The sequence below is a fragment of the Crocodylus porosus genome, unplaced genomic scaffold, assembly GCF_001723895.1.
Source record: "Crocodylus porosus isolate Cpor-Errol unplaced genomic scaffold, CroPor_comp1, whole genome shotgun sequence".
Classification (NCBI taxonomy): Eukaryota; Metazoa; Chordata; order Crocodylia; family Crocodylidae; genus Crocodylus; species Crocodylus porosus.
This window is the reverse complement of record NW_017728932.1, coordinates 3,909,080-3,933,907: the sequence shown is the minus strand read 5'-3', so window position 1 is coordinate 3,933,907 and position 24,828 is coordinate 3,909,080. Positions and strand designations below refer to the sequence as shown.

At 42.5% G+C, this 24,828-nt stretch overlaps 1 protein-coding gene across 2 annotated transcripts in view; it reads left to right on the top strand.

Annotated features, from left to right (window-relative positions):
* The window catches only part of ZZEF1 (zinc finger ZZ-type and EF-hand domain containing 1), an 87,833-nt gene that overhangs the window by 10,557 nt on the left and 52,448 nt on the right, over positions 1-24,828 (top strand). For both annotated transcript variants that reach the window (XM_019545452.1, XM_019545453.1), the window contains exons 6-16: positions 107-317; positions 4,666-4,776; positions 7,788-7,966; positions 11,178-11,276; positions 11,971-12,062; positions 17,604-17,752; positions 18,243-18,354; positions 19,317-19,532; positions 23,210-23,310; positions 23,696-23,865; positions 24,657-24,790. In XM_019545452.1, coding sequence (XP_019400997.1) covers positions 107-317; positions 4,666-4,776; positions 7,788-7,966; positions 11,178-11,276; positions 11,971-12,062; positions 17,604-17,752; positions 18,243-18,354; positions 19,317-19,532; positions 23,210-23,310; positions 23,696-23,865; positions 24,657-24,790 — 1,574 coding nt within the window. The remainder of the gene's footprint in view (positions 1-106; positions 318-4,665; positions 4,777-7,787; positions 7,967-11,177; positions 11,277-11,970; positions 12,063-17,603; positions 17,753-18,242; positions 18,355-19,316; positions 19,533-23,209; positions 23,311-23,695; positions 23,866-24,656; positions 24,791-24,828) is intronic.

Sequence of the window (24,828 nt, the reverse complement as noted above, 5' to 3'; positions counted from 1 at the left end):
TCTTTGGGAATTACTTCTTTTATACATATGGTTTATCTTATGGCTAAATCTGATGGTTCTTGAATGGAAGAAATTACCCTTTTTTCTCATTTGCTGTTATTGGCAGATGTACAGATAAACATCAAACGTTGCCTTAGTGATGGGTGTGATACCAGAATTCATGGACTCAGGGCTGTCGGCTATCAAAGAATTAAAAAGGCTGGTGTCTCAGTATGTGATGCTTCTGCTATTTGGTACTGGTCTCTGCTGACTTCACTTGTTACAGCTTCCATGGAAACTAATCCAGCCTTTGTTCACACTATTTTACAAAATACTCAGTAAGTACCAAAGTTCCTTGCTTTCTTACAGTTTCTGACCTTTCTGTACTGAACTGTTTTTATAACTTCACTGGGAAGTTGAAACTCCTTCATTACCAGATTTCACTACATCAGGGGCATCAAACTCAGTGGCATGGGGCTGGACCACAGGCTGGACTGGATCCACAGAGTGATCCTGTGTTCCAGAATAGTGGGTACCACTTGCAGGACTGGTTCTGCATTGGCTGCTCCAGAACTCGGCTGCATGTGGCAGCTACCGCAGAGCTGTGCTGCATCGCAGCCAAGTGGCATGCGGATGCTCTGGAGATGTGCTGCATGTGGCGGCTGCTCCACTGCTCTGAGACACAAGCTAGAAGTGGTGCTGTGTGCAGCACATGGAGCCATCTAGCACCCCGTGTATTCTGCCTGTATGAGACTATGTCCCACAGAAAGCCGTGGGAGCTGGATGATACAGCTCCATGGAATGCATCTTTGACAGCCCTATGCTACATAATCATTCCTTTATGCTTTTTGCATGTTACAGGTACCCAAACAAAATTTGGCTTATTAGGCCTCATGGCCAGCTTGCCTGTTAAATCAGTAAATGGCTGAATGCATGCTGGTAGGCTGCCATCTTATTTTACCTTCTGTGGTTTGTAATTTTCTCTTAGAAGCTGAAAATTAACTAATTTCCTATTGCCAGCTTTGTTGTTTTTTGTTTAGAGATGTTGATTACCTCCCATTTCCTTTATGAATGATGCTTAATTTAGCTTAGTTTTATAAACAACCCTCACTCAGTAGTGCTGCGCCAAAAAATCTGTTTATGCACCATCAGCTCCTGCCAGCACAGTTCTGGGAATAATATTTGTTAATAAATGGCTGCTTTTAAGCCAGCATAGTTGAGTCCCCCATAAAAATGGAACTTCTTAGGAAGGGATAATGGTTGAAAGAATTTAAGTTACAATCAACAATCCTGACCCTTTTTCTCTATCAGGTCATAATGTGTGGTTTTGAGTAGCCCAAATACTTGGATAGTCACTTAGGACAGACAGTCTTCCTTCAGTCCAATCAAACAAATAGTTACTCAGCAGGTACATCTACATGTACGCTTTAATGTGTAGTAGACTTTAATTTAGTATCTCATATTGGAGGTCCTAAACTTAATATGCATTAGTAAAAGCAAATCAGTGCACGTGTAGACGCATCCAGTGGCATTTTAGCTTAAAGCACATGGTTGCTTGCACATGAGTTGAATGTTTGTTGACTTTTTTCACTGTGCTAATCTGATCTGTTTTTAACTTTGTAAAGATGCTGTTGTTCCTGCCTATATTTTTTTGTTTCTCTTATGTTAAGTGTTGGTCTGTTAATCGGGTCCAAGACTGCCAATCCCTTGCACAAATTTTTTATTTATTTTGCTGTTATGTCTGCTTTTTAAGGGAAAAAATGCTTTGAAACTTGTATTTCTTTAGTATCCTGATAACCACTGAAAATCTTCAAGAACATCTGAGTATACTGAAATATTTCAGAATATAACTAGATGTTCCAAGACAGTGCTCTGAATCATGTACTGTGCAGAATTAGCAATCTGTACTAGTCACTGCTATGGATAAGGGTATCCAACTGGATATATAAAGTGTCTTGTTCAGATTTATAGTTATACATTTAAGGCTTATTTGAGGGTCTCTGTATATTGTCATTCATGAGCAAGGCATCTAGGCAATATAGTGAAGCAAAATATTACATTTGTGCTGTGTTGACAAACGGGTTGTGTAGTGCGATAACTACGAAGGTAAATAGATTTTTGAAACAAGTGTAGCCAGCACAGTCTTTTGAAGCCTCACAGCTTCACTTCATTTGTTAGCAAGTATCACCTTGATTTTTTTCATTAGACGTTTTCAGAATTCCACTTTTGAAGAGCATCTCTTTATGTAAATACTGTACAAAATATTTCTGAGGAGTGGTTTGGCATTTATGGGATCCTGGGGTGGACATGCCTCTTGCAGTGATGGGTAGTTTTGCTGAGTAATGTTTTCTTGAACGGCTGCCAAACTATTCTGCTCAATGATTTTAAATTGCAGAACCTCCTACAACAATGGTGTTCATAACAGCACTGACACTGGTATCAATGGAAGTCACAAGACAGAATGCTTGCATACTTTCTTTCTAATTTGTCTGTGCAGTCTCTCAGACCTCTTTTAAACAGCTGAGCAGGGTTACCAATGGTCATTAAAAATCAGGCTAAAATGGTTGTAGGTAAGTCTGTAAACAAACAAACAAAAAAACCCCCAAAACTTTAGCCATGAGTAAAAACACTAAGCAGCTGCAACTTCATTGAAGCTCCAATGGACAGAACAGAGTCGTACCCTAGGGTTACCATGTTTCCAGTTTCAAAAAAGAGGGCACCTGTTAGGCAGTAATATGATTGTGGGGGGGACAACAGCCTGTGCCTTGCCACAGCCACCCCACCCACCAGAATATTCTGGTGCCCTCATTCCCAACCTGCAACACCCCGCCCCATCCTTCTTGATACCCCTCGCTCCTGACCTGCAGCCCGCTGGGCACTGCCTCTGCCCCATGCTCCTGACCCACAGTTCCCTGCCCCCCTGGTGCCCCTTGCTTCCAAACCACAGCTCTGCCAGCCCTGCTGGTGCCCCTCACTCCCAACCCCTGCAGCCCTGCAGTGTCTTCTGGCTGCCCTACCCCTGCAAGCACAGGCACCCCAGAGACACAGCTCCCTGCTGCCCCCAAAGGGCCACTCTGCCTGTTCCCCCACTAGAGTGGCAGGCACCTCCCCTGCCACCCCCGCCCTGTTGCAGCCCCAGTGCCTGGAGAGCTTCCCCCAGCACCAGCAGGCACTTGCCCCCTGTGTGTGCGTGTGTGTGCCTGCACAGGGCTCCCTCCGCCGACAGTCCCCAAACCTAGGCACTCCAACCCCTCCTCCCCGTAAATTTACCTGCATCCAGCTGTCAGGTCTGTTCTCACCACCCTGCCTGATTGCATGCTGGCTACGTGTGTGTGTACACACAGACGCATGTCATGCTCCCTGCCTCCAATTGCCCTCCCTCTTGCATCTTGCTTGGAAAGTGCCAAGAAAACGTTGATGCTGAGCAGAGCAAAATCCTGGACATTTATTGGTATTTAAAAAAAAAAAGCAACACCTGATGGAGATGGGAGGTCCCAAAAAGAGGACATGGCTAGGAAAACACGAATGTATGGTAACCCTAAGCACCACCTGCTACCCAAGCAGGAGTACAACACCTTACAGGGAGTGTTTTCTCAGCCATGTGCTGCTGTTGTGTCCCAGACTGCATATAATACTGCTGGGTAGCAGTTAGGCTTCTTTGGGGATCCATGCTAGAATGGGGGAAGTGGGGCTGGCAGAGGGGAAGGCCTTTTATTGACAACCAACCCTTTTATTTTATGTATTAGTAAAAACTTGTATCAGTAAAAAACAAGTTTGGCTGTTAGTAAAAAGTCAGAATTTTTTTCTTTGGTTGGCAACCCTGCAGTTGAGTAACTGGATGTTCTCGCTGTCACTGGAGAAGGTCCTCTGCTGTAAATTGTTTGTAGAATTGGGGCCTTAACTTGTAATACTTGTTAGATATTTATTTGCAATCATAAGCAAAGCATTCTACCCAGACAGTAAATTGATACTTAAATTAAGTGCTGGGAGGTTTTACAATAACAATTATGATTGGGATTTGGGCATCGTATTCTTTCTAAATATCCTTTTTCAGGTTTTTTTAAAATTCTTAAGAGTTATAACAAATGCCCCTGTTTATTTTGGTGGGGAGGGGTGTTTCTCTTCTATGAAAGCAGAAAAGCAAAAGGGGAGGAACCATTCTCTACTTGAATGTAAGCTTGAGTTGTGAAAACAGATTTTTCTAGTGGCTTTTTTCTTTCAAAACAGCAATGTCCTGTTCAATTTAAAAATCAATGCACATTTCATTCTTAAAAAGAAGAAACTTTATTTTAAAATGTTTCAAATGTGGTTGTATATAAAACAAACAATTTTCCATGTGGCAGTTAATAATATGTTTCATAGAATGGCTTTGTTGTGTCCTGTCTCCCTAAATTAGGGATTGTGTGCATCTAATAGCAGGGTTGGAACTTAAGTGTGATATTTATGCAGCTACTGATTGAACAGTCTATGAACTTTTTCCATCTAGAATCCAAATGCTGTCTTTTTACATACAGAAAAGTTATATTTATATACCTCATACATTTGTCACGGTAGAAAATTGTGTTGCAAAGAGATGTGATTATACAAGTTTAAAAATTCTAAGCAGCCTTTCACTTGTAATGCTCTTGTCTTAGCTCATCTGCCTTACTTGAGTTATTCTAATGTTATGCTCTCTTGCTTCTCCAGGAAAGCATTGCAGCATATGCCACCACTGTCCCTGACTTCTACAGACTTTTCAAGCTTTTTGTCTCCCAGTGTGCTGGAGGAAGTAGATAGCTTTCTTATAAGAATAACCAGGTATGAGCGCATTTGGCTTAATACGTACAGTGGGAAAATATAAAGTAACTGAAACCGTTAAAAAAATCTTAATTTTTATTGTATTTTGTATACTCTTGTCTTGTTTATTCATACCTTGAAAAATTCAGAAGTAAATGTGAAGAATTGGTTCCTCGGGTCCACTGGGTCAGTTTAATAGGCTAGGGTCAGACGTTACACATAAGCCAGTTTAAGTGATCAGAAACTGGTTTAAACCTCTAACAGAACATAAGTTCAGTGCGCATAAACCAGTTTCAAAATGGCTGAAACTGGTTTAAGATAAACCTGGTTGAATGTAGTATCAGATTTAACTGATTTGGGTCAAATCGGTTTCATTCAATGTCTGTTCAGCCAGAGTTCCCCAGCATCCCAGATGCTGTGCAGCCCTGGGTGGGGTTGGGCTAGGCTGTGCTCTTTGATCCAGAGAACAGGGCTGGTCCCGCCCCTCTCCTCCCTAGCCAGAGCCCTGAGGGAGACTGCAGGCAGAGCAGGGTCTGCCTGGCTTCCCGTGCTGCTCAAGCAGGGATCTCCCCTCCCTTCCACCGTTCCTTCCTCCCATCTCCCACAGCACAAACCCCAGCCCTATGGACCCTAGGCATGTGGTGTGCCAGCTAATGTTCAGAGGGGTGTGTGTGTGTCTCCAATTTCACTGAGACAAGCAGGCAACAGTGTCCGTTTAGGGCTTTTTGGAGCTAATCAGCGGGTCAGCTGGTAATGTCCCTCCCTTCCTTCCTTAGAAGAAGCTGTTTAAGAAGAGCTTGAACTTATGAAACGGGCTTTTGTTTTGCTGATGGGCTGATAACACTGTGGTTTTATCACCCCCTGGCTGCTTTGCAGACACTGACGTTTTCAGTCCCCCTCTCATTATCATCAACAGATGCACGCACTGCACCCCCCTGTCCTTTGCCTCAGAGTACTAGCCAGGGCCTGGGATCTGACAACACGCCCACTCGCTGAGCAGCAAGCAGGGAAAGGCATGAGATGGTGCAGGCAGGGTGGGGGTTTAAACCCCTTCCTAATCAGAGCACCCTGCTGGGGCCTGGCCATGCCCCCCTGAGATCAGCACTGAGAAAGGGAAGGGAAGGCTGCTCTTGTACCCCTCAGCTTCTAGCCTGAGCCACTGCAGTGCCTGCATTTCTGGAATGAAAAGCGAACCATCTATCCACCTCCAAATTGGTTCAACCTTTGCAGGTTAGACTAACCTGAAAAGATTGGCTCTCTTCAGGCTCAGGCTTTTTGAATGTCTGTCCCTAGCCATAATGAGCAAAATGAAGTTAATGGCTCACTTCCCTGTTTTTTGTCCTGAAATGTGGTGTCATGATATAATTAAAGTTTAAATTGGTGGGAAATTGCTTCAAGTGAAAAATGTTCATTGAGATTAGCAGGAGTTAATACATTTTTTCTCTTTTACCATTGAGAAGAAATACTAAGGGGTTAGTTCAATATATGAATACCGAGACTGGTGAAAATGTGATATCCCCTCAAAATAGTCAGAAGTACTCTGACTGTTAAGTATAATATGTGAACCAAAGTTGCTGTTGAAATAAATTATTCATGACAATAATTCATATGGAATTGCTTGAGAGGCCGGGCCAGTGTGATTTGTTACTATTCAGCACTAGGGTAGCCAATATGAATTATGCCATTGCTTTCTTTTGGTCTGCCTCTCTTTTTACAAATAATAGTTCATTAAAATCTTCATGGAGAAGTTAAGCAGGCTCTAATTATAAATGACTAATAAATTAAACTTTTCACAATATAATTACAGAAGTCTTAGGTTTTCAATAGGCTCGTTTCTCAATGGAATGTTTTTAGATGTATTACAAAATGAAAGTTGAAGTTAGTGGGTCTGCTTACGAGTGGTTACTGGGAAGTGAAATTCTTTTTTTTTTTTGCTAGTGGGCGTGTAGAAAGCAGAGAGATCGGGGGCCCAGATCTATGAAGTGTGGAGTAGCATGTACTACTAGGGAATGCTTCTATTATAAGAACTATACATACATAAATAGGCACCTACCAAATTCATGGCGGAAATGGGGTGCACTGTGGCTTCTTTAATTTTGCAGGTTCCCTTGCAAAACCTCCCCCACTGCCCTGCCGCTGATTGGTGGAGGGGCCTTGCCTGCAGCTGTCTCCTGATCAGCGGGAAGGCAGAAATTATGGTTTTAAATATGGTGCTGTTTTTGCCTCTTGCCACTGATTGGCTGAGGGGCCTCTGGATGGCCCAGCTATTTTCTGCTGACTGGTAGGGAGACAGAAACAACACCATGTTTAAAACTGCGGTTTTAGTTTCCTTGCTAATCGGGAAGTAGCGGTGGGGTCTCTGCTAATCAGCAACAAGGGTGGGAGCAAGGGGCGAGGTGCGCTATGGGGAACGTACAAAGTTAAAGGAGCTTCCGCGTGCTCTACTTCTACCGTGAATTCAGTAGGTCCCTGTACATAACTTTAGCTGGGCTAAAGCTGAATAGCCCATTTTACTTTTTAACTAGACAATTTACAGCTTTAAATGATTGTTTCAGTGCTTATTCCCACTGAAACAGACTATGACGCTGTTTTTAGAAGCAGAGGACTTAAAACAAGGGTGTCAAACTCATCTGGCTCTGCAGACCAGATGAGTGGCAGATAGCCAGTCCACAGGCAGGATCAGGCCCATAGATCCCAACACCCATGCATCTGATCCAGCATATGTGGCACCTGTGGTTTCAGGACAATTGGACCCAGTGAGCACTGCAGGCGGTGCATGTCTTGGGCACTGGACGTGGGGCTGATCTGGCACGGCATGTATGGCAGCAACAGTGCCATGTTATAGAGCTCCCTGGAGCTGGAACCAGCTTTTGGGCCATATGTTTGACACCCCTGACTTAAATGATTATATAAATGGGTCCCCAAGTAAGTTAGTGAAATGATGTTTTGCTGGATTTGTTTTGCTGCAGTAGGTTGCCTTTTTCTGATTGACCTTTTTTAATTCACACATTTGTTATTTTTATTTCCCCCAGTTGTTGTGCAACTCCAGAGGTAGATCTTACACTGTTGGCTTTTGCCTTAGCCAGAGGTAGTGTTGCCAAAGTTTTAAATTCACTCTGTACGATCACTGATCATCTGGACACGCCATATAAAGCTTCATCGCTTATTGCTTCCATGGCAACAGTTAGACAAAATCTGCTTTATAAATATGGTAAGTAGCTCCTAGGCCTATGCAAACATTATTGAAATGAATGGTAATTGCCTTCTTCCTTGTATGTACAGAGCATCACAGCTCTCCAGGTTTTGTTTATGCAAATCATTCCTTGATCATTTACATCTTTGTTCTAGAGTGTTTTTTCATCTTGATAATCTTGATTAGATGAAAGTATGTGCACTTGGGGCTCTTGCATCAGATCGAAGCTAATCTTAGAATATATACAATGTGGGTGACTGGTGCCCGAGGTTCCCTCTAAGCTGCGCGTCTGCAGCCGCTCACAAGTAAAAATCCTGCCGTGCACCAATTTTTTAATGCTGCACACCTGCCTGGAGAGGAGCTGGGCGCAGAGGCACCGGGGCCGGCGTGGGACACTTACTGAAGGTAAGCTCCTCACTCCTCACACAGGGCAAGCAGCAGCTCCTCCCCCAGGTGGGGCTGGGGGCTGGGGCGGGCTCCGCAGGCTCCACCAGCTCCGGGGAACTGCTCCACACCCCCCGATTGCCTTGGGGAGTGAGGACGCGCATGGCATCAGGGTTGAGGAGTGGAGCAGTTCCCTGGAGCCAGCAGAGCCCACGCCAGCCCCAGCCCCCATCCCTGCCTTGCCTCACCTTGGGGAGGAGCTGCTGCCTGCCCTGCGTGAGGAGTGAGGAGCTTACCTTCGGTAAGTGTCCCATGCCGACACCGGTGCCTCCCTTTCAGTTCTGTTAGCTGCTTGTGTCCGGCCCATGACTGGGCCACAGCATCAATTTTACCAATTGATTGTGTCCGGCCCATGGCTGCCCCACAGTGCTTCACTGTGCAGCTCTGGGCAGCAGTTAGCATGGGGAAGGGTGGTGGCCAAACCCTGCCTGCTCCCACCTGGACACTTACTGTGGGACACTTACCAGCAGACCGTACTGAAAGGGGCAGGCAGGACTGAAGCGGTGTGCACACGGACTGCTGCTCCGTAGAGGGAACATTGCTGGTGCCTCCTGAAAGGGTTGGTGGGGGGGGGCACACTTGCCCCAACAGCGACCAGTCAGTGACCGGCAGGGGGACCGATTGCCCTGACCGAAGAGGGGGTCCCCTGCGGCTAATCACGCTGGCCCGGAAGTGCTGTATCACTGGCACTTCCAGGTCAGCGCGACACTTCTGGATTTGTGCGATCGGTTGTGGTCAGTGCAATCAGACACAGGGGAAACCCTCCCCCAGTCAGTGGGATTGGCTGCGGGAGGACCATGCATGGGATCACTTCTCATGGTGCCCCCACTCCCTAGCCGGCGCTCTTGAGGGGGCATCAGCACTCTCGCCCGCCCCACCTGCCTGTCATCTAAGCAGGGTATGCTGGCTGTGAGGGGGTGCATCAGTGCTCTCTCGGGTGCATCAGTGCTCTCTCGGGGTGCATGTGCACCCCCTACGCATTGCCACTGATATATGTGGGCCTTGTGATTCTTCCAAGGACCAAAGTAGTAACACTTTGGAGAAGGAAGTCTGTAATTTTGGCTTCAAGAACTTCAGGAATAGTTGCTTTTATAGAAAGATGGTAAAGGTGTTTCATCTATATCAAAGTTACTTAGTGACATTAGTCTGATTCTACAGTAGATTTCATGAAGTTTCTTTTCCAAGTCTTTTTTTAGTAAGTAGAATGCCATTATGTATAATTTTTGTCAGTGAATCATAGGGTTGGGAGGGCCTTTCATGGTCATCTAGTCCAACAGATGTAGGGTTTGCTGTTCTTAAACTGTCCCAGAGATGCATATCTAGCCACTTCCTGAAAACTCCCAGTGAAGGGGATTCTAAAGTTCCCTACTCAGCTTGTTTATTGGTCTGCTGAAGACTCATTCTTGTTGTAGGATTAACGTAGTTTCATAATTTTTCGTTTCACATTTGATAAAGTTTAGAGTTGTATGTGGACATATTGCTTTCACTTTCCAGTCCTAAAACAGTGGGCATTCATACCAGGCCTGTTGACATGAACCTGATACAGAGAAATATATTGATCAGATCCAACCACCACCTGGCCTATGACTAGGCTTGGCAGAATTTGATTTTATTTTGTAATAAGCTTGATGGCTACAAGCAATGTCATTTTAAGCTGTTACTAACATTTTTACATTTACATTTGCAGGATTGCACAACATTAGGGGTGTTGGGGACAGACAATTTAGTAATGCCAGTATACTGTTAAAAGTTTTATAAAATCACATGTCAAAATATAAGAAGTAAATATCCATAAATCTGTTAATCATACCAGTTTTAAATCATTCTGTTCATTCATCAGGAAAGACCCAGGCAGGCAGGGATCAGAAAAGGAGGGCTGTGGCACTCCCAGAGCTCTGGGGACATGGTGGGAGGTGGTATCCATCCTGGGCCCCCCCCCTCCCCCTTAGCCAGCCTGGACCCTGCTGCCATGGGGCTGGAGCCTCAAATACTCAATAGCTCTCTTCTACCTCCACCTTCCCTTTCCCCAGTTTTGTATAGGGTTTTGTTTAAGTAGCCTGTTATCTCCCTCAAGCCTGTTTCCCCCCACCTGTTAGAGAACACCTAATTGCTTAACTGATGAGTCATTAGGCCTGAATGAGCAGATAATTGGTTAATTGAGAGATCATTTGGCCACCCATTGTTTTCCTCTTTAACCCCTCCAACCTTCCGTCTCTTTCTCCGCTGCCCAGGAACGGGGTAAGGGTTCCTTGTTACAATCTCCTTTCTTTAAATTGTGATTATTACTGATGGAAATATTTTTTCACTAGCCAGTGAGTGAATGGTGAAGTTAATGTTTATTGATATTAGTAAAAATCGAACCCTGCCAAGCCTACCTATGACAGATGTAAGCATTTTAACTGTGAAAGATTATTAATGAAACGTTAGGTTCAACAGTGTGGAAAGCCATTTATTTTTTCCCTGACAAATGTATTTTCTGTTTCCTAGTATAAAGGTAGTATTTAGCATGTCCTGTTGTGAACTCCAAAATGCACATGCTACAGTTGAAGGAATTCAGACTGTCGTAACTTCGATTTCCTATCTTGGTTGAGATGTCAATTGTATATGAAGTCACAAAAACATTTTTTTGGTACATATTTGTTTATGTAAAGATACAAAGTAAAAAGACTATGTTTTCCCTTTTTGGTATTTTTTTAGTATTTTTGCTTTTTGTGTATGAAGACCTTAAAACTTACCAATATTTTTCCCTACTGTTACCGCCAAACCTATTGCTTTTTGTGTGTAGGAAAACCATTACGGCTAACTCTGCAAGCATGTGATGTAAAGGGGAAGGAAGATAAATCAGGGCCTGAAAACCTCCTTGTGGAGCCGTGGACTGGGGATGGTAAGTACATAGATGTAGTTTTAAGATGACCAGCAAGATACCTGGAAGGTGTGCACATTGGGACTCAGCTTGTCATGTTAGGTGGGTGTACTTATGACCAAGAACTATTGCCAAGCTTTGTTACTTCCACGGGACTGCACTTGCTACTTATCCAGTCTCTAGCTAAAACAAATGGGTCTCTTTCTTCCAGCAACTTGCTTTTGATGCCATCAGTTTAAAAAAGGATTTTGCAGCTTTCTCATTTTTTCCTTTCCAGATTTAATGTGAAAGATAGATTGAATGATCCTGGCAGTGTTATTTTGGCATTTAGAAGAACAGCAAAGTTGTCTGTCATTCAGTGTCTCCAGTAATGTTTGGTGGAAATTACTACCCACTAAAACTTAGTAATTGCAAGCTTTTTTTTCCATTTACAAAAGTTGTAGTCCCACAAGAGGTTGTAGAAAGATACGTTAACATGACACCGAGTTATTTGTGTTCTTGGTCACATTGTCTTTCTGCTCTGAACTGTGGATGTCAATATGTTAATGTTTTCTTTAAATTCCCAAGCAAAACATTTGGTTCACTTCCAACTTAATGAAGCGTTGTTGTAAAGCAGAATTGCTGGATTTTAATTTCCTCCTCTTATAATTTTTATTCAATTAATTTTTATGGTAATAATTCTGAAAGCTTCATCATCTTTTCAATTTTACTTTAGGTTTTCTTACTGAGACTGGAAAGACCAGAGCAAGCATCATTCTCTCTACAGGAACTGAATGTTTGTTCCAGGTGACACAAATTAGAGTAAAGGTACGGAGCTGCTTGACATTATTCAAGCAGACTTTTGTATTTATGTTTCTTAGTTGTGTAGCGTTTTAACCTGTGGCTGATGGGTAAAAAGTGTGAGTGTATTTAAGGAGTGGCATCAGTTTGGGTTTTATACTTCTGTAAGTCACAGGAAACTTGGACAAAAAGCGGCCACAGCCATGCTCTGTACAGAATTCTATCTGTTTTGTGTTCCATCTATCTGTGGTCAGGTCAGGACTGAAAAACTGCTACTGTTATGACCATAAGTGGTAGAACCTGTACTGGTCGACGCTGAGCGCTAGGCAGCAGTTAATTAACCTGATAACCTCAAGAAGTACCAGTAGTTTGGGCAGATGAGTGCCTGAGGAGGCTGGAACCCTTGATGGAGAAAATGCCATCAAAAGGCAGATGAGCGTAATCTCTTTAGTGATTTTTGCCAACAGTATCCACACAGGACAGATTGGGCTCTTCAGCTATGGCTGGCAATGAATCTAGGAATAGAGCCCGAAAAGACAGGCAGATGGAAGACCTCCTCTGCATTGGCAATTCCTGCCGCGCAGCCGGCTTCAAATGTATCAACTTCTGCCCTTCCTTTGGACCAAACCAGTGTTGCCAAGAGGGGGATACTGATGCATGGGCAAGCAACATCTCCACATCAACTTCCCAGGCTATTGCAGCCGTACTGAATGGAGAGGACGCTCCATCCTTGCTGGCAGCAAGGACACAACACAGAAGGTGACAGTTATAGATTATAAGCTTTCACTTGATTGACATAGAGAAGAGTGTCCCGGGTCACCTTCGGCGGGAGTAATCCTCACGTTCCACTGGTCAGCTACTGTCTACCATAATGCTGGGCAGCCCCTGAACAGTTAGGTGCTGACCCATCACAGTCTTTCTGCTTCGTTGGGGCAGGCCGAGAGCCAATAAGCAGATGGAAACCCTTGTACCTGGTAAAAACAAGAAACTAAGAACTTTCCGCCTTGGAAGCTAGAATGTCAGGATCACGTGGCCTGACCTGGCCTGACAGACGATGATGACCTACAGTACGCGAGCAGCATACAGAAGTCAGTCTTGATTGAGCACAAACTGTACAAACTCAACGTTGACATTGCAGCACTCCAGGAAACAAGACTTGCAGATGCTGGTTCTGTCGGAGAGATCAATTATACCTTCTTTTGGCAAGGTGAAAGCACTGAAGAAAATTGTCAGCACAGTATCAGCTTTGCTGTGAGCCACAAAGTGGTAAAGCTTATAGAAACACCCATTGGGAAGTCAGAATGCATCATCTCATTTAGACTTCAGATGACCATTGGCTTTGCGAACATCATCAACACTTATGTAGCAACATTCAACTCCAGCCCTGAGGAGAAGGATAAATGTTATGGCATTCTGCACCAAGTTGTCAAAGGAATACCACCAACTAAGCAACTGTTCCTCCTTGGAGACTTCAGTCCAAGAGTTGGCTCAGGCAACAACTCACGGCCAGAGTGCCTAGGACATTTTGGCATCAGCAAGATCAATGAAAATGGTCAACGATTTCTTGAATTCTGCACCCAAAGCTAACCGTGCATTACCAATTCATATTTTGCTTGAAAACCAACTGTGCATTACCATTTTGATGGAAAAGATTACCACAAAATGTCATGGCAACATCCATGATCAGGCCACTGGCACCAACTAGATCTTGTTATTGTTAGGAGGAAAGATCTACCTTCAGTGCAGAAGACCTGCACATTCCACAGTGCCAGTTGTGACAGTGACCACTCCCTGATCATTAGCCAAGTGAAAATTACAGCCAAGAAAAACTACATAGAGCAAAACCTAGGAGCAAGTCCAAAACCAATACCACTAATACCAGGAACCAGAGAAAGTGCCAAGAGTTTGTGAAGACTCTCAAACTCGGCATATTTGGGGAGACGCTATCAAAGAAGGCAGAGTCGATTTGAGAAGGTTTAAGAACACCAATACATGAAACAGCTAAAGCTACATTTGGGGAGAAGAGACTGTCCACTATGGACTGGCTTGAGGAAAATGCAGAACTATTACCTCTCAACATCGAGAACACAGCTTATCTGAAACGCAACAAGAAGCCAACTGAGAGCACTAAAACAAGACTTTGACAGGTGAGGTACAGAGAGCAACCAGACACTGTGCAAATCAGTACTATGCTAAGCTCTGTGATGTGATACAGAGAACCTCAGACACAGGAAGCCTAAATCGTGTAGCCTGAAGAAAGCTATCAACAAGGTTGTCCTTCTCAAGGCCCGTAGCAGTGAAGCCATTACAGATGGAAGCAAGCAGGGGTCTTGGGTTGAACGCTACTAGGAGCTATACTCACGAGAAAGAAACACCACCAGCAAATCACTGTACCAAATATCAACTCTACAGGTCATACCAGAGTTAGATGTGGAGCCCACTACAGAAGAGTTAGGCAAGGCTATTGATTCATTATCAAGTGGCAAGGCTCCTGGAAAAGATGGCATCCCAGTGGAAATTCTCAAGTGCAGAAAAGAAAGCCTACTACCATATCTTCATCAGATACTCAAATGCTGGAAAGATGGTGAGGTACCACAAGACATGCATGACACAAACTTTGTCGCTCTGTATAAAAATAGAGATTAGGACAACTGCAACCACTGTAGAGGTCTTTTGCTACTAAGTAGAGCAGGCAAAGCTTTCACAAAGGCCATCTTAGTGCACCTACAACAGCTGGCGAGTTGTCTACACCTGAATCTGCGTGGATTCAGGGATGGAAGATCAACCATAGACATGATATTTTCCCTATGGCAACTTCAAGAAAAATGCAGTGAACAAAACCAACCATTGTACATCGCCTTCGTGGATCTAACCAGCGCATTTGACACTGCCAGCAGAGCAGATCTGTTTGCAGGCCTAGAAAAGATAGGATGCCCACCAATACTGTTAAGTCTTATATGTTCCTTCCATGACAACACAAAAGCAAATATTCAGTTTGATGGGTCAACTTTGGACAGCTTCAAGATGAAAAACAGTGAAGCAAGGATGTGTTCTCACCCCTAAACTCTTTGGAATCTTCTTCTCAGTACTCTTGAACTGTGCATTTAAAGACGTGGAAAATAGAGTGTACCTTCACACATGATCTGATGGGAAACTCTTCAACCTGTCACGACTTAAGGCAAAGACTAAAATTTAAAAGGTGCTTATCAGGGAGCTCCTGTTAGAGGGATGGGCAAAATATAGCCCGCAGGTCAGATATGGCCCACCAAGCCATTCTGTCCAGCTCACGGGACCCCTAAAAAATTTAGAAAATACTTATTTGCTCCTGGCTGCCTGTCAAAGAAGACAGGAGCCGGGGCAATATGACCCAGGGGGAGCCAGCAGTAGGAGACAAGAGCCCAGCCCTGCCCACCCCCAGCCATTTCTCTGCTTCCCGCTTCTGCCCTGCTCCAGCATCATGTAACTCCTGGCTGCATGGCTGGTACGGGAGGGAGGCAGAGAGGGGAGAGAGATGGAGTGAGTGTCTGTGTGCAGGCGGTGGCAGAGTGTGTGTTTTGTAGGGTGAGTCCCACACATAACCCACCATACGCATGCACCCACACCCCCCTCACACTGCCATACATGCGGACTCCCATACCCACCCACACACCACAAACCCACACACATGCCCACATGCTTCCTTACTGCACAAATACATGCCCCCCACAATATACAAGCATAAGGCTTCATTTTAAACTATTCTGTGATCACGTCTATGTACATTACAAAAACACATGTAAACCAGGTCAAAAAAAAATTGAAATCAAATTAATGAATGTTTTAAATGTTGACTTTTTAGAATATAATTTGCAATTTTTCTGGTCCTGAGATGGCAAGAAAGGAGTACTTCTGGTGGCAAAGGTTAGGGGTTAGGAGGCGGGATTTCCAGTCCCAAGATGGCAACGGGGGGTGGCAACCCATGCAGCCCCCGACAGCTTGCCAAAACTTGGTAAGCAGCCCTGCGCCCAAAATAATTGCCCGCCCCAGTTCTATTCACTGATAATGCTGCCCTTATAGCCCACGACAGAGACCTATTGCAAGAACTCATGGATTGCCTCTCATGGACTTGCTAGACATTTACTCTCATCGCCAGCATAAGGAAAACAGTTGTGGTAGGACAGGGAGTTCCACAAGATCCATCAATCACTCTTAATGAGAACCAGCTAGAAGTAGTCCAAAATTTCAGCCACCTAGGGTCTACAGCGACCACCATCCTCTCACGGGATGAAGAACTTAATGTTCACATCAGAAAGGCTGCCATCACCTTCAGCAGACTAATTAAAAGAGCTTGGCACAATTCAAAGCTTACCATCAAGACCAAAATGCTAATGTACAAAGCTTGTGTACTCAGCACTTGCGTAAGGGGAGGAAACATGAACAACTTATGCACGTCAAGAGAAAAGGTTAAACAGCTTCCACCTGCGCTGTTTACACTGCATACTCAACATCAAATGGCAAGATAAAGTTACCAATGTAGAGGTTCTTCAAAGGACAGATTTACCAAGTGTGACAGCCCTACTCAAACACAGATGACTGTGATGGCTGGGCCATATGAGCAGATTGGAAGATGGACCTATACCCAAGGACATGCTCTACGGGGAACTATCGGAGGGAACAAGAAAAACGGGATATCCCAAGCTTTGCTACAAAGACGCACGCAAGCAAGATGTGGAGGCATTTGGAAACTGGAAACCGTGGCAAGCGATTGGAACAAGTGACATCACCATCTCCACCAGGGCATTAAAGTCCACAACAGGAATTGGCTTCAACAGCCTGAAGAGAAAAGAGTTCGCAAGAAGCAAGCGGCTCCTGAATCACCCAACCATGGCATGTATGCTTGCAACCACTACCACAGATCATGCAAATCTTGGATTGGACTATTCACTCACGTGAGACTCTGCAAACCATCTATGCCATAGGCTGCAATATCCACCGTCTCTCGCAGATGAAAGGATGCCAATCGTGTGTTGATTTTTTGTCATTCAAGCCAGTGAGGTATTTCTAACTCTTATGTACTTCCTAGCTTCTTTTTAAAAACTGTGGACTTGTTTAGAATAGGCTGTGAACTGTACGTAAAGTCACTTTTTAAGTTTGTGAATACTAAGTGCTAAGACACAGCATAACTGTTTGGCTTAGCTTTGCTTTATATTCTCTTCAACTGTGTAAGAAATTTGAAAATAGGATTATATTTAGGAATTACAAAAGTCAGTAATCTGAAGCCAGTTCAGCAGTTACCTGTACGGATATCCTTTCTAAATCCTTTCTGCAGACAGGATGATAGTTGTAATGCAACTTCACTGTTAATTAGTTCCCTAATCTTTTTGAGTTAAGGAACTAATTAACAGTCATATTTTTGAGTCACATTTCCTAGTTCAAGTAAATGAAATCAGTTATGGTTCTCTAAAATCATATTGTTTGTCTGTCCCTGCCTTTTTGTTTCTCCTCTGAAAGAGGTATTACACAAAACAGCTCACTATTGCTCATTGCTCCAGTTTTGTGCATATTACTTTACCTTTGTTTCACTTCTAGGTACGGAGAGGTGCCATTGGGGCCCAGTGTGGGCTGGTGTTTTCCTATAGTAGCTCCTCAGAAAAATTTAATGCAGAGGAACATTTTAAAAGATTTGAGAGATATGACAAGTGGAAGCTACAAGAATTCAGGCAGTTTTTAAAAAACAGGTAAAGATGCAATGAATAACTTAAAATATTAATATACAAACCTCTACTATCTTATGCCACGTAGTGAGAGAGAGGCAGCCTTTAATTTTGCTATTGTTAGGCATAAAGTAGTGTGTCATGAAGTCACTAAGCTCTGTACAGCTGAAGGTCTGCATTTCAGCTTTGAAAATAATGCCTCATTTAATAAGCGGTTCTATTTGATTAACAATTTTACTTGACATTGTGAGGCAAGATTTTTATTGTGCAAGCTGATTCCTAATAGCTTTCTCAATCCCTCTTTCTGCAAGCATTCTATAAAGGGTGCTGTAAAATAACTGAATTGACTTTTAAAAACATCTCTAAGACTTGCACATGCACCATGTTTGCATGTCTGTCCATCTGCTATATTCTCCTAGCATGTGAAAACAGTTGGATAATGTCGCAGCTGTACTGCAATCCTCAAATTTTAACACAAAATTGTAACAAAAAATTGATATGCTTTTATCTGCAGAAGCACTTCTTCATGTGATGAGTTGGGAGAAGATGATCCTGTTGGCTGGTTTGAGGCAGAAGAAGAATGGGATGAAGTGGATGTCAAAATGCAACAATGCAGAGTTTCCCAAGTAAGAAACAATGAAAATGGACTGACTCAGGCATGACTGTGCAGTCTTGCCTCTTTTTTGAAATACCAGTTAAATAAACAACAGCTTTTTTTGATTAAGGAGGAACCTAATTAAGATTCCAAAGGAGAGGAACAAAGAAACATGAGAGATCTAGAGAACAGGGTATGGAAAAAGGTTGGAAAAACTGGGATTATTTGGTCCGGAGAAAAGATGACTCAGGCGGACATTTGTTAATGACCTTCGGGGACCAAAACAGTTGTTATGAAGAGGACCATATAGGGACAAGAAGTAGTGGGCTTAAAGTGCAACAGGAGACAGTTAGGTTGGTGTTAGAAAGAACCAGCTAGAGAGGTTGTGGAATCTCCATCGTTGGAAATTTGTAAGTACAGGTTAGATAAATATTGGTACGGGGTCGCTTAGACCAGGATGCTGCTTCCAGGAACAGAGGGTAGGAATAGATAACTCTGAGGTCCCATCCAACCCTGTTTTTCTATAAGAGTAAAAAAAAACAAGAGTAAAAATCAGTTACAAAATGAGTTAAATTGATAGTTAAATCATTGTGCAGATGCACATGGTAGTCACTGAACCGTAGTGTGTCCCTCATGTAGTATCTTCATAATTCCTGCCTTCCTAGAAATGAGAATGTAATCCAGGAAGGTAAGGTTTGCTTGAATAACATTACAGTTTTATACTCAAATAAGTGATAGTGCTACTAACTGAGGCTGCCACTAAATGTCAAAACCCTTTGTTATATAGTTAATAACTGTACCGGTGGTTTGTAATGCTAATATAATAAAAGATCAGATGAACATTAGCCTTTAAGAATAAAGTAATGTTGTATGAGCAGACTAAAAATAGGAAGATCCTTATATCTTGAGTATATTATATTTTTAAACTGGGATATACACTGACTGACGTTTTCAAAATGACTGATTTTTGTGTTTTTTTTTGTCTCTGTCCAGTATTTAATGGTGAAGTTCTTGTGCACGAGACAAGATACAGCAGAGCGGCTTGGAGTTCAAGGCCTGAACGTTCTTGGGTATCTTCGAGCTGCAGGAGGGGAGCCCAGCAGAAGCATGAACTGTCTGAAATGCAAAAAACCCAAAAACGATGCCATTTGTGGAACAGCTCTTCTCTTGAAGACGCTTTATTTCATCCAACAACTTGCCCAGGACCTGGTATGTTTCCCTCACTGTTGGTCAACTGCTTTAAAGCACACGGTCACCTTGTTGCTGCAAGCCTACTTTTTGATTCACAAAGGACAGGCTAAAAACACAACTAAAATAATATGGTGCTTAAGGAAATGAGTAAAGTGCATGGTAATAAAGTCATGAAACTCAGTGCATTTGGAAAGCACAAATTTGTATACAGTGCTCGGGTAAGCCAGGAATATGACTAGAGACCTACCTATATGGTTGTGAGACAAAGGGATTTTTGCAGGCTGCTCACAGTACACAGACCCGATTTTGCACTCTGCACCAAGCCCTGCCCCACCACAGATTGACTGAGGGGCTCCAGCAGCCCTGCTACTTGCTGCTGATTGGCCAAAAGGCAAAAACCACGACATAATTAAATAGCAAAGTCCATGGAATTATCAAATAAATTACTGCGTTATTATAAATCTAAGTATTGCCTTCAAATCTATATTGAAATCTATTATAAATATAAATGTATCATAACATGAATTGTAAATAATATCATTATTTATTATTAACATTCTACAAAAAGTTTAGTAATGCTAAATAATGCTTAACCTCTAAAAAGAAACAATTTGTGTTAGTTGTTAAACACTAGTATTCAGCATTCACCAGGAGTTGCAGCTGACATCCTCTGTCTCTGAGGACTGAGATTACACGTTGCGTGTCCACTTAATTGGTTGGAATGGTAAGGCAGCATTTTGCCAAGTTGTAGAGATATGGAAACTCATCAGAAACAGACTCCCAAAACACAGTCACAGGCACCTGACACTCTTCGGCAAAGTTTGTGTAAGCAGCACGTTCCTTGTCACGCTCTTTCTGCCATCCAGAGATTGATTTCAGTAGCTGAGGGTCATAACTCAGAAAAGGCACCTGATTGGGGTAGAAAATGCTAACAACACTAGAAAAGGAGGCACTCGGTTGTTTAAACTGTGATGGTAGTGAGCGATTGTATTCATAGTACTGATTCAACTTCACAGCTGTTGCCTGGAACGGTTCTTGTCTCTGCTGATTTTCATGTTAACAGTTTGAAAGTTGTTGTGATGCCATGTCTTCAGTCCAACCTATCAAATTCATTAGCCTGTTGCGTGCTTAGTGGAATAAAGCCTAATGACTTTCAAACCACATGAGAAACTCAGTGGACTAGATTGCATTTTCAGCCACAAACTTAACATGATCCTCAGGGCCACCCTGTCTTAAGAGACTACATGAGAGCATGCACTGTGTGCCAGATTCAATTTCAAGCTCCTCATACACAAATTGCTGGTTGTATTTCATATTCTTTCTTCTCAAACTGTGTTAAACCAGAAAATCTATCTTGTAAGCACTGGCTGTGGTGGAAGTGACGCTGTTACATCTAGATCCTTGCTTTATTTGGTGATGGACTCCTTGTATTGAAGCTTATGGCCTGGACAATGTTTGAATCCATGTCTTCCTTTAAAAGAGAAAGTGTCTTCCTTAAAAAGAGGAAACCAGGCTATCCACATCAGGAAAACGTGTGCATCAGATGTCACTAAGTGAAGAAATTACGTGTGCATTGCAAGTGACATAATTTGCATTGGGCATCATTTCATGGAGCACATGCGCTAAAGCTTTGCATACATTGCAGGGTCAAAGAAGTGCTGAAATCTTGTTAAATTCTAATCCATAGTTTACCACTTGTAGAAAAATTAAGAAGCAAGGTGATCTGCTTGTTTTTCAAACAGAGCCAGATCGTGGTCTGTCCTGCTCCCAGGTACAAATAAAATGTGCAGGTCGGGTATCATGGGCATCTATTGCTTCATCTGCTACAATCAAGATTGATTCATATTCTGCCAGTGCAGACTTTGTAGCCTGAACTTGCAAAGCATTACTCCTGGGAAGTAATTGGGACGAAGTTTGTTCACATGTGGGAAGCTGCTAGCATTTGTCATGTGTTTGTTCAAGTAGTCCCTTAATTTAAGGTTATGAATTTTCTCCAGGGGAATGTTGGCAGCCATGAATGCCTCCAATAGTGTGAATGTAGCCTCTCTTCTTGTCAGACAGCTTTCGGTGGTTCTTTTAAGGAATGAGGACATAGTTGCTTGTGTCTTGCTCTGACCTTTAGCCTCTGCAACAGCCTTTCACTTCATATGCAGTTTGGACTGTAAGTGCTGAACAATGCTGTTTTTCCTCAATACCTCCAGTGTCACGTGGCACAACGAACAAAACAATTTACCATCATCTGCATGCAAGGTTCCTACAGGGAACTGCCTTACGTGATCCTGAGCTGAAACATATTTAGCTTTCTTAGATTTCTTTTCACTCATCTTCAGACTGCAGCATTACTGCAATGTTGCATCTGGCTTCTTAAAAGATGATACTGAAACATTTTCACTTTCCTGACTGGTGCCTTCACTGAGTCTAGATCGCTAGCACAGCCTCTCAGTAGCACTCAAACCACAGGCTCTTTGGCTGCAGGGATTGCCATACTTGCTTTGTATTCTGATACGCTTTTATTTTTTTTCGGGCAATTCTGTGCAAAATCACAGGAAACGCCATCTTTTGCGGTGATCGTGGAAACTGTTGTTTTTCAGTTTCTGCGAAAATCACAAAACCGCATTTAAGTAGGTCCCTAAATATGACCTCTTTAAGACAACCAGAACAGAAAAGGTCATCCAGGAACAGATAAAGAGTTGCAGTTGCGCCCCCTTTGGTTCCTACTCCATCCAAATTTTAAAATCAACTGCCTGGAAGGAGTAGTGGCATTTCTATTCAGGTAGTGCATTGAGAGTCAATTGATTTGCTGGCTCCTTACTTTCTCCCTGATTACTGCTAATCTCTCTCCACTCCACAGGTGTTAAGTAGCTTCTAGTCTTTTTAATGGTCCTTTTATTTGTTTCACTATTCAAACTATCCTTTCTTCTGCAATTTTGCTGTCTGTTAGCCATTCCTGGTAGAATGACTGGCAGTGGAGTGTTGGAAGCACTGCGGTGATGCTCAAGAAGGCTAGATTTTGTATGCCACCGAATAAGAGATGTAAATTTAACTATAATGACTACAGAACTAATGATATGCTATCCTTTGGCTATTTTTTGCCTAGTTTGTTGAGTTTGTTTAACGTTCTTTATACTCTAACAAATTAGTGCACATTCTAATCATTATCTTTGTTTTTTGCTTTGATCTTAAAGTGAATAATATTGTCTTAGCCCCCTACCATATTGGTCAAAGCTTCTAGTTTCTCTTTAACTGCCAAAAAAATGTGTTGTTATGTGTGGTGATGTACCACGCCATCTGTACCTCACTCTTCAAAATCCCAGATCTGCCCATGAGGCTATCTACACCGGATGGTAAGGTGGTGGTGGGTGGCACAAGTACACCATATTACTATTCTGTTACCTCTTAATGTAGTTGTGTTATTTGAAGCAACTGGTGGGATTGGAACCAGCTGCACAGTCTAAAAACCCCGCTTTTGGGGGTAGTTATATTTGTTTCTCTAATGGAAGTAAAGGTTTAGGGGGACAAAACAAGATAAGGTACAACTGACCTGTGCTAATGGCTCTCTTTTCTCTTGCGGCTGATATTTCAAATGCAAGCGAATGGTTCTTTAATGTTGCATGTATTTACACATTTTAATGAGTTTTTGTAAATATGCTTTTTGTTGAATGAACTCTTAATCCCGTATTTTCTTTGCATTGTAGGTTCAACAGAAAGAGAGTGGATTAAAGTACAGATCATGCTTGGATTTCACAGGACTTGACTTGCAGCTCTTTTGGAATTTTTACAATAAACTACATCAAAAGTAAGTCTGCTTTCATCATATAATTACATACTAATATGTTGTCATGAATAATAATATTAATTTAATTAAAATAGTGACACTTTCCTACCATTTCAGCTGATGTTGCTGTTATTTTTCCCATTTCTCTGTTTTATCTGGTGGTTTAGTAGTAGTATGTAGATGCTTGTATAATTTACAGGTTACTGATGAGCAAGTATAAAGCTTGTTCAACTCGTGTTACTAATTGTCCTCCTTTGAGGTCCTGACTGTGCTTTTTCTTTACTTGGAGGACCTTACCTACTAGAGCAGACACAGTAATTACTTCTAACATAGCAGTATCTGTTGCATGGTGGGAATTAGTTTTTATCATAACTTTCACTTCTGCTTGTTTTTGTTTTCGTTGTAGCCCCAGGGAAGAATGCATCTACGCTCAGACTCTGCTACTGCAGCTTCTGCAGAGTTGTTTCTCTGTACTTACTGAAGACAATAAAAATATTACATCTCAAGGAGCTTCTCACAATGAAACATCTGGCCACAAAGAAGCTTCACAGGAGCTGTATAGGCATCTGTGTAAAGGTAGATTTAGACCAAACTGTCACTTACTAACTACTATGAATGTTTTGCTTTTAAGGGGTGTTACAGTGGAGTGAATATGGAAAGACAATTTCCAAAAAAGCAAGCTTTCTGGAGGTCAGATTATTGCAGTTTCAGTTGAATGGGTTTAACCTTACTTTCCTTGACACTGGGATGACGTGATTTTGCAAATGTGCTGATATATAGCCTGAAAGTGACTGTGGTGGCAAAGCATTTCACTGAACCTGCATTCACTTGAATCAGCAAAAAAATGGATCCTTTAACTTCAGTACTGGAATGTTCAATTTTATACTAAGAATTTCTAATAAATGCATCATTATAACCAAAAGAGCTAGAAAATACAAGGGAAATTCTGGCCTTTTTGAGGTTATTGTGAGTTAATATAATTGATTTCCTTGGAGTCAGGATTTTAGCATCTTTAAGGGCCTAGCAAATGTTGTATAAAATTCTGAAAGATGAGTGATGACTGACTTTACGTTCAGTGTGATACATATTGAAAGTTTTCTGTGGTTGGACACTTGATATTTTGATCTTAAAAGCAAACAATTTGATGCGTTTTCCTGACGTGATCTTTCTTGCTAGAAATCACTTTTGCATACTGTGGGAAGTGGGTTTTTTTATGGGCAGTGTTTTGCTTTGCAAAATATATAATTTCTGATCGCTATCACTGCAAAAATGAAAAAAGTGCATGAAATTAATTGAATTGTACACTGAATATTTACCTGATTATTCCATTCACATTATGAAACTTTGTTTCCTTTTTTCATGAGCAGTAGTGGACATGAGCAGTAGCAACTCTGTACCAATGAAAATGTTAAAGCAGGAAGTTCAGAACACATTACTCAAAGGAGCAGCAATCTTTTTCCCAGATAGACAAACCAGACGGGACCAGCTCTTCACCATGATGGTAAGTCATGCAAGGAGAAGAGTGCCTGCTTTGTTTTG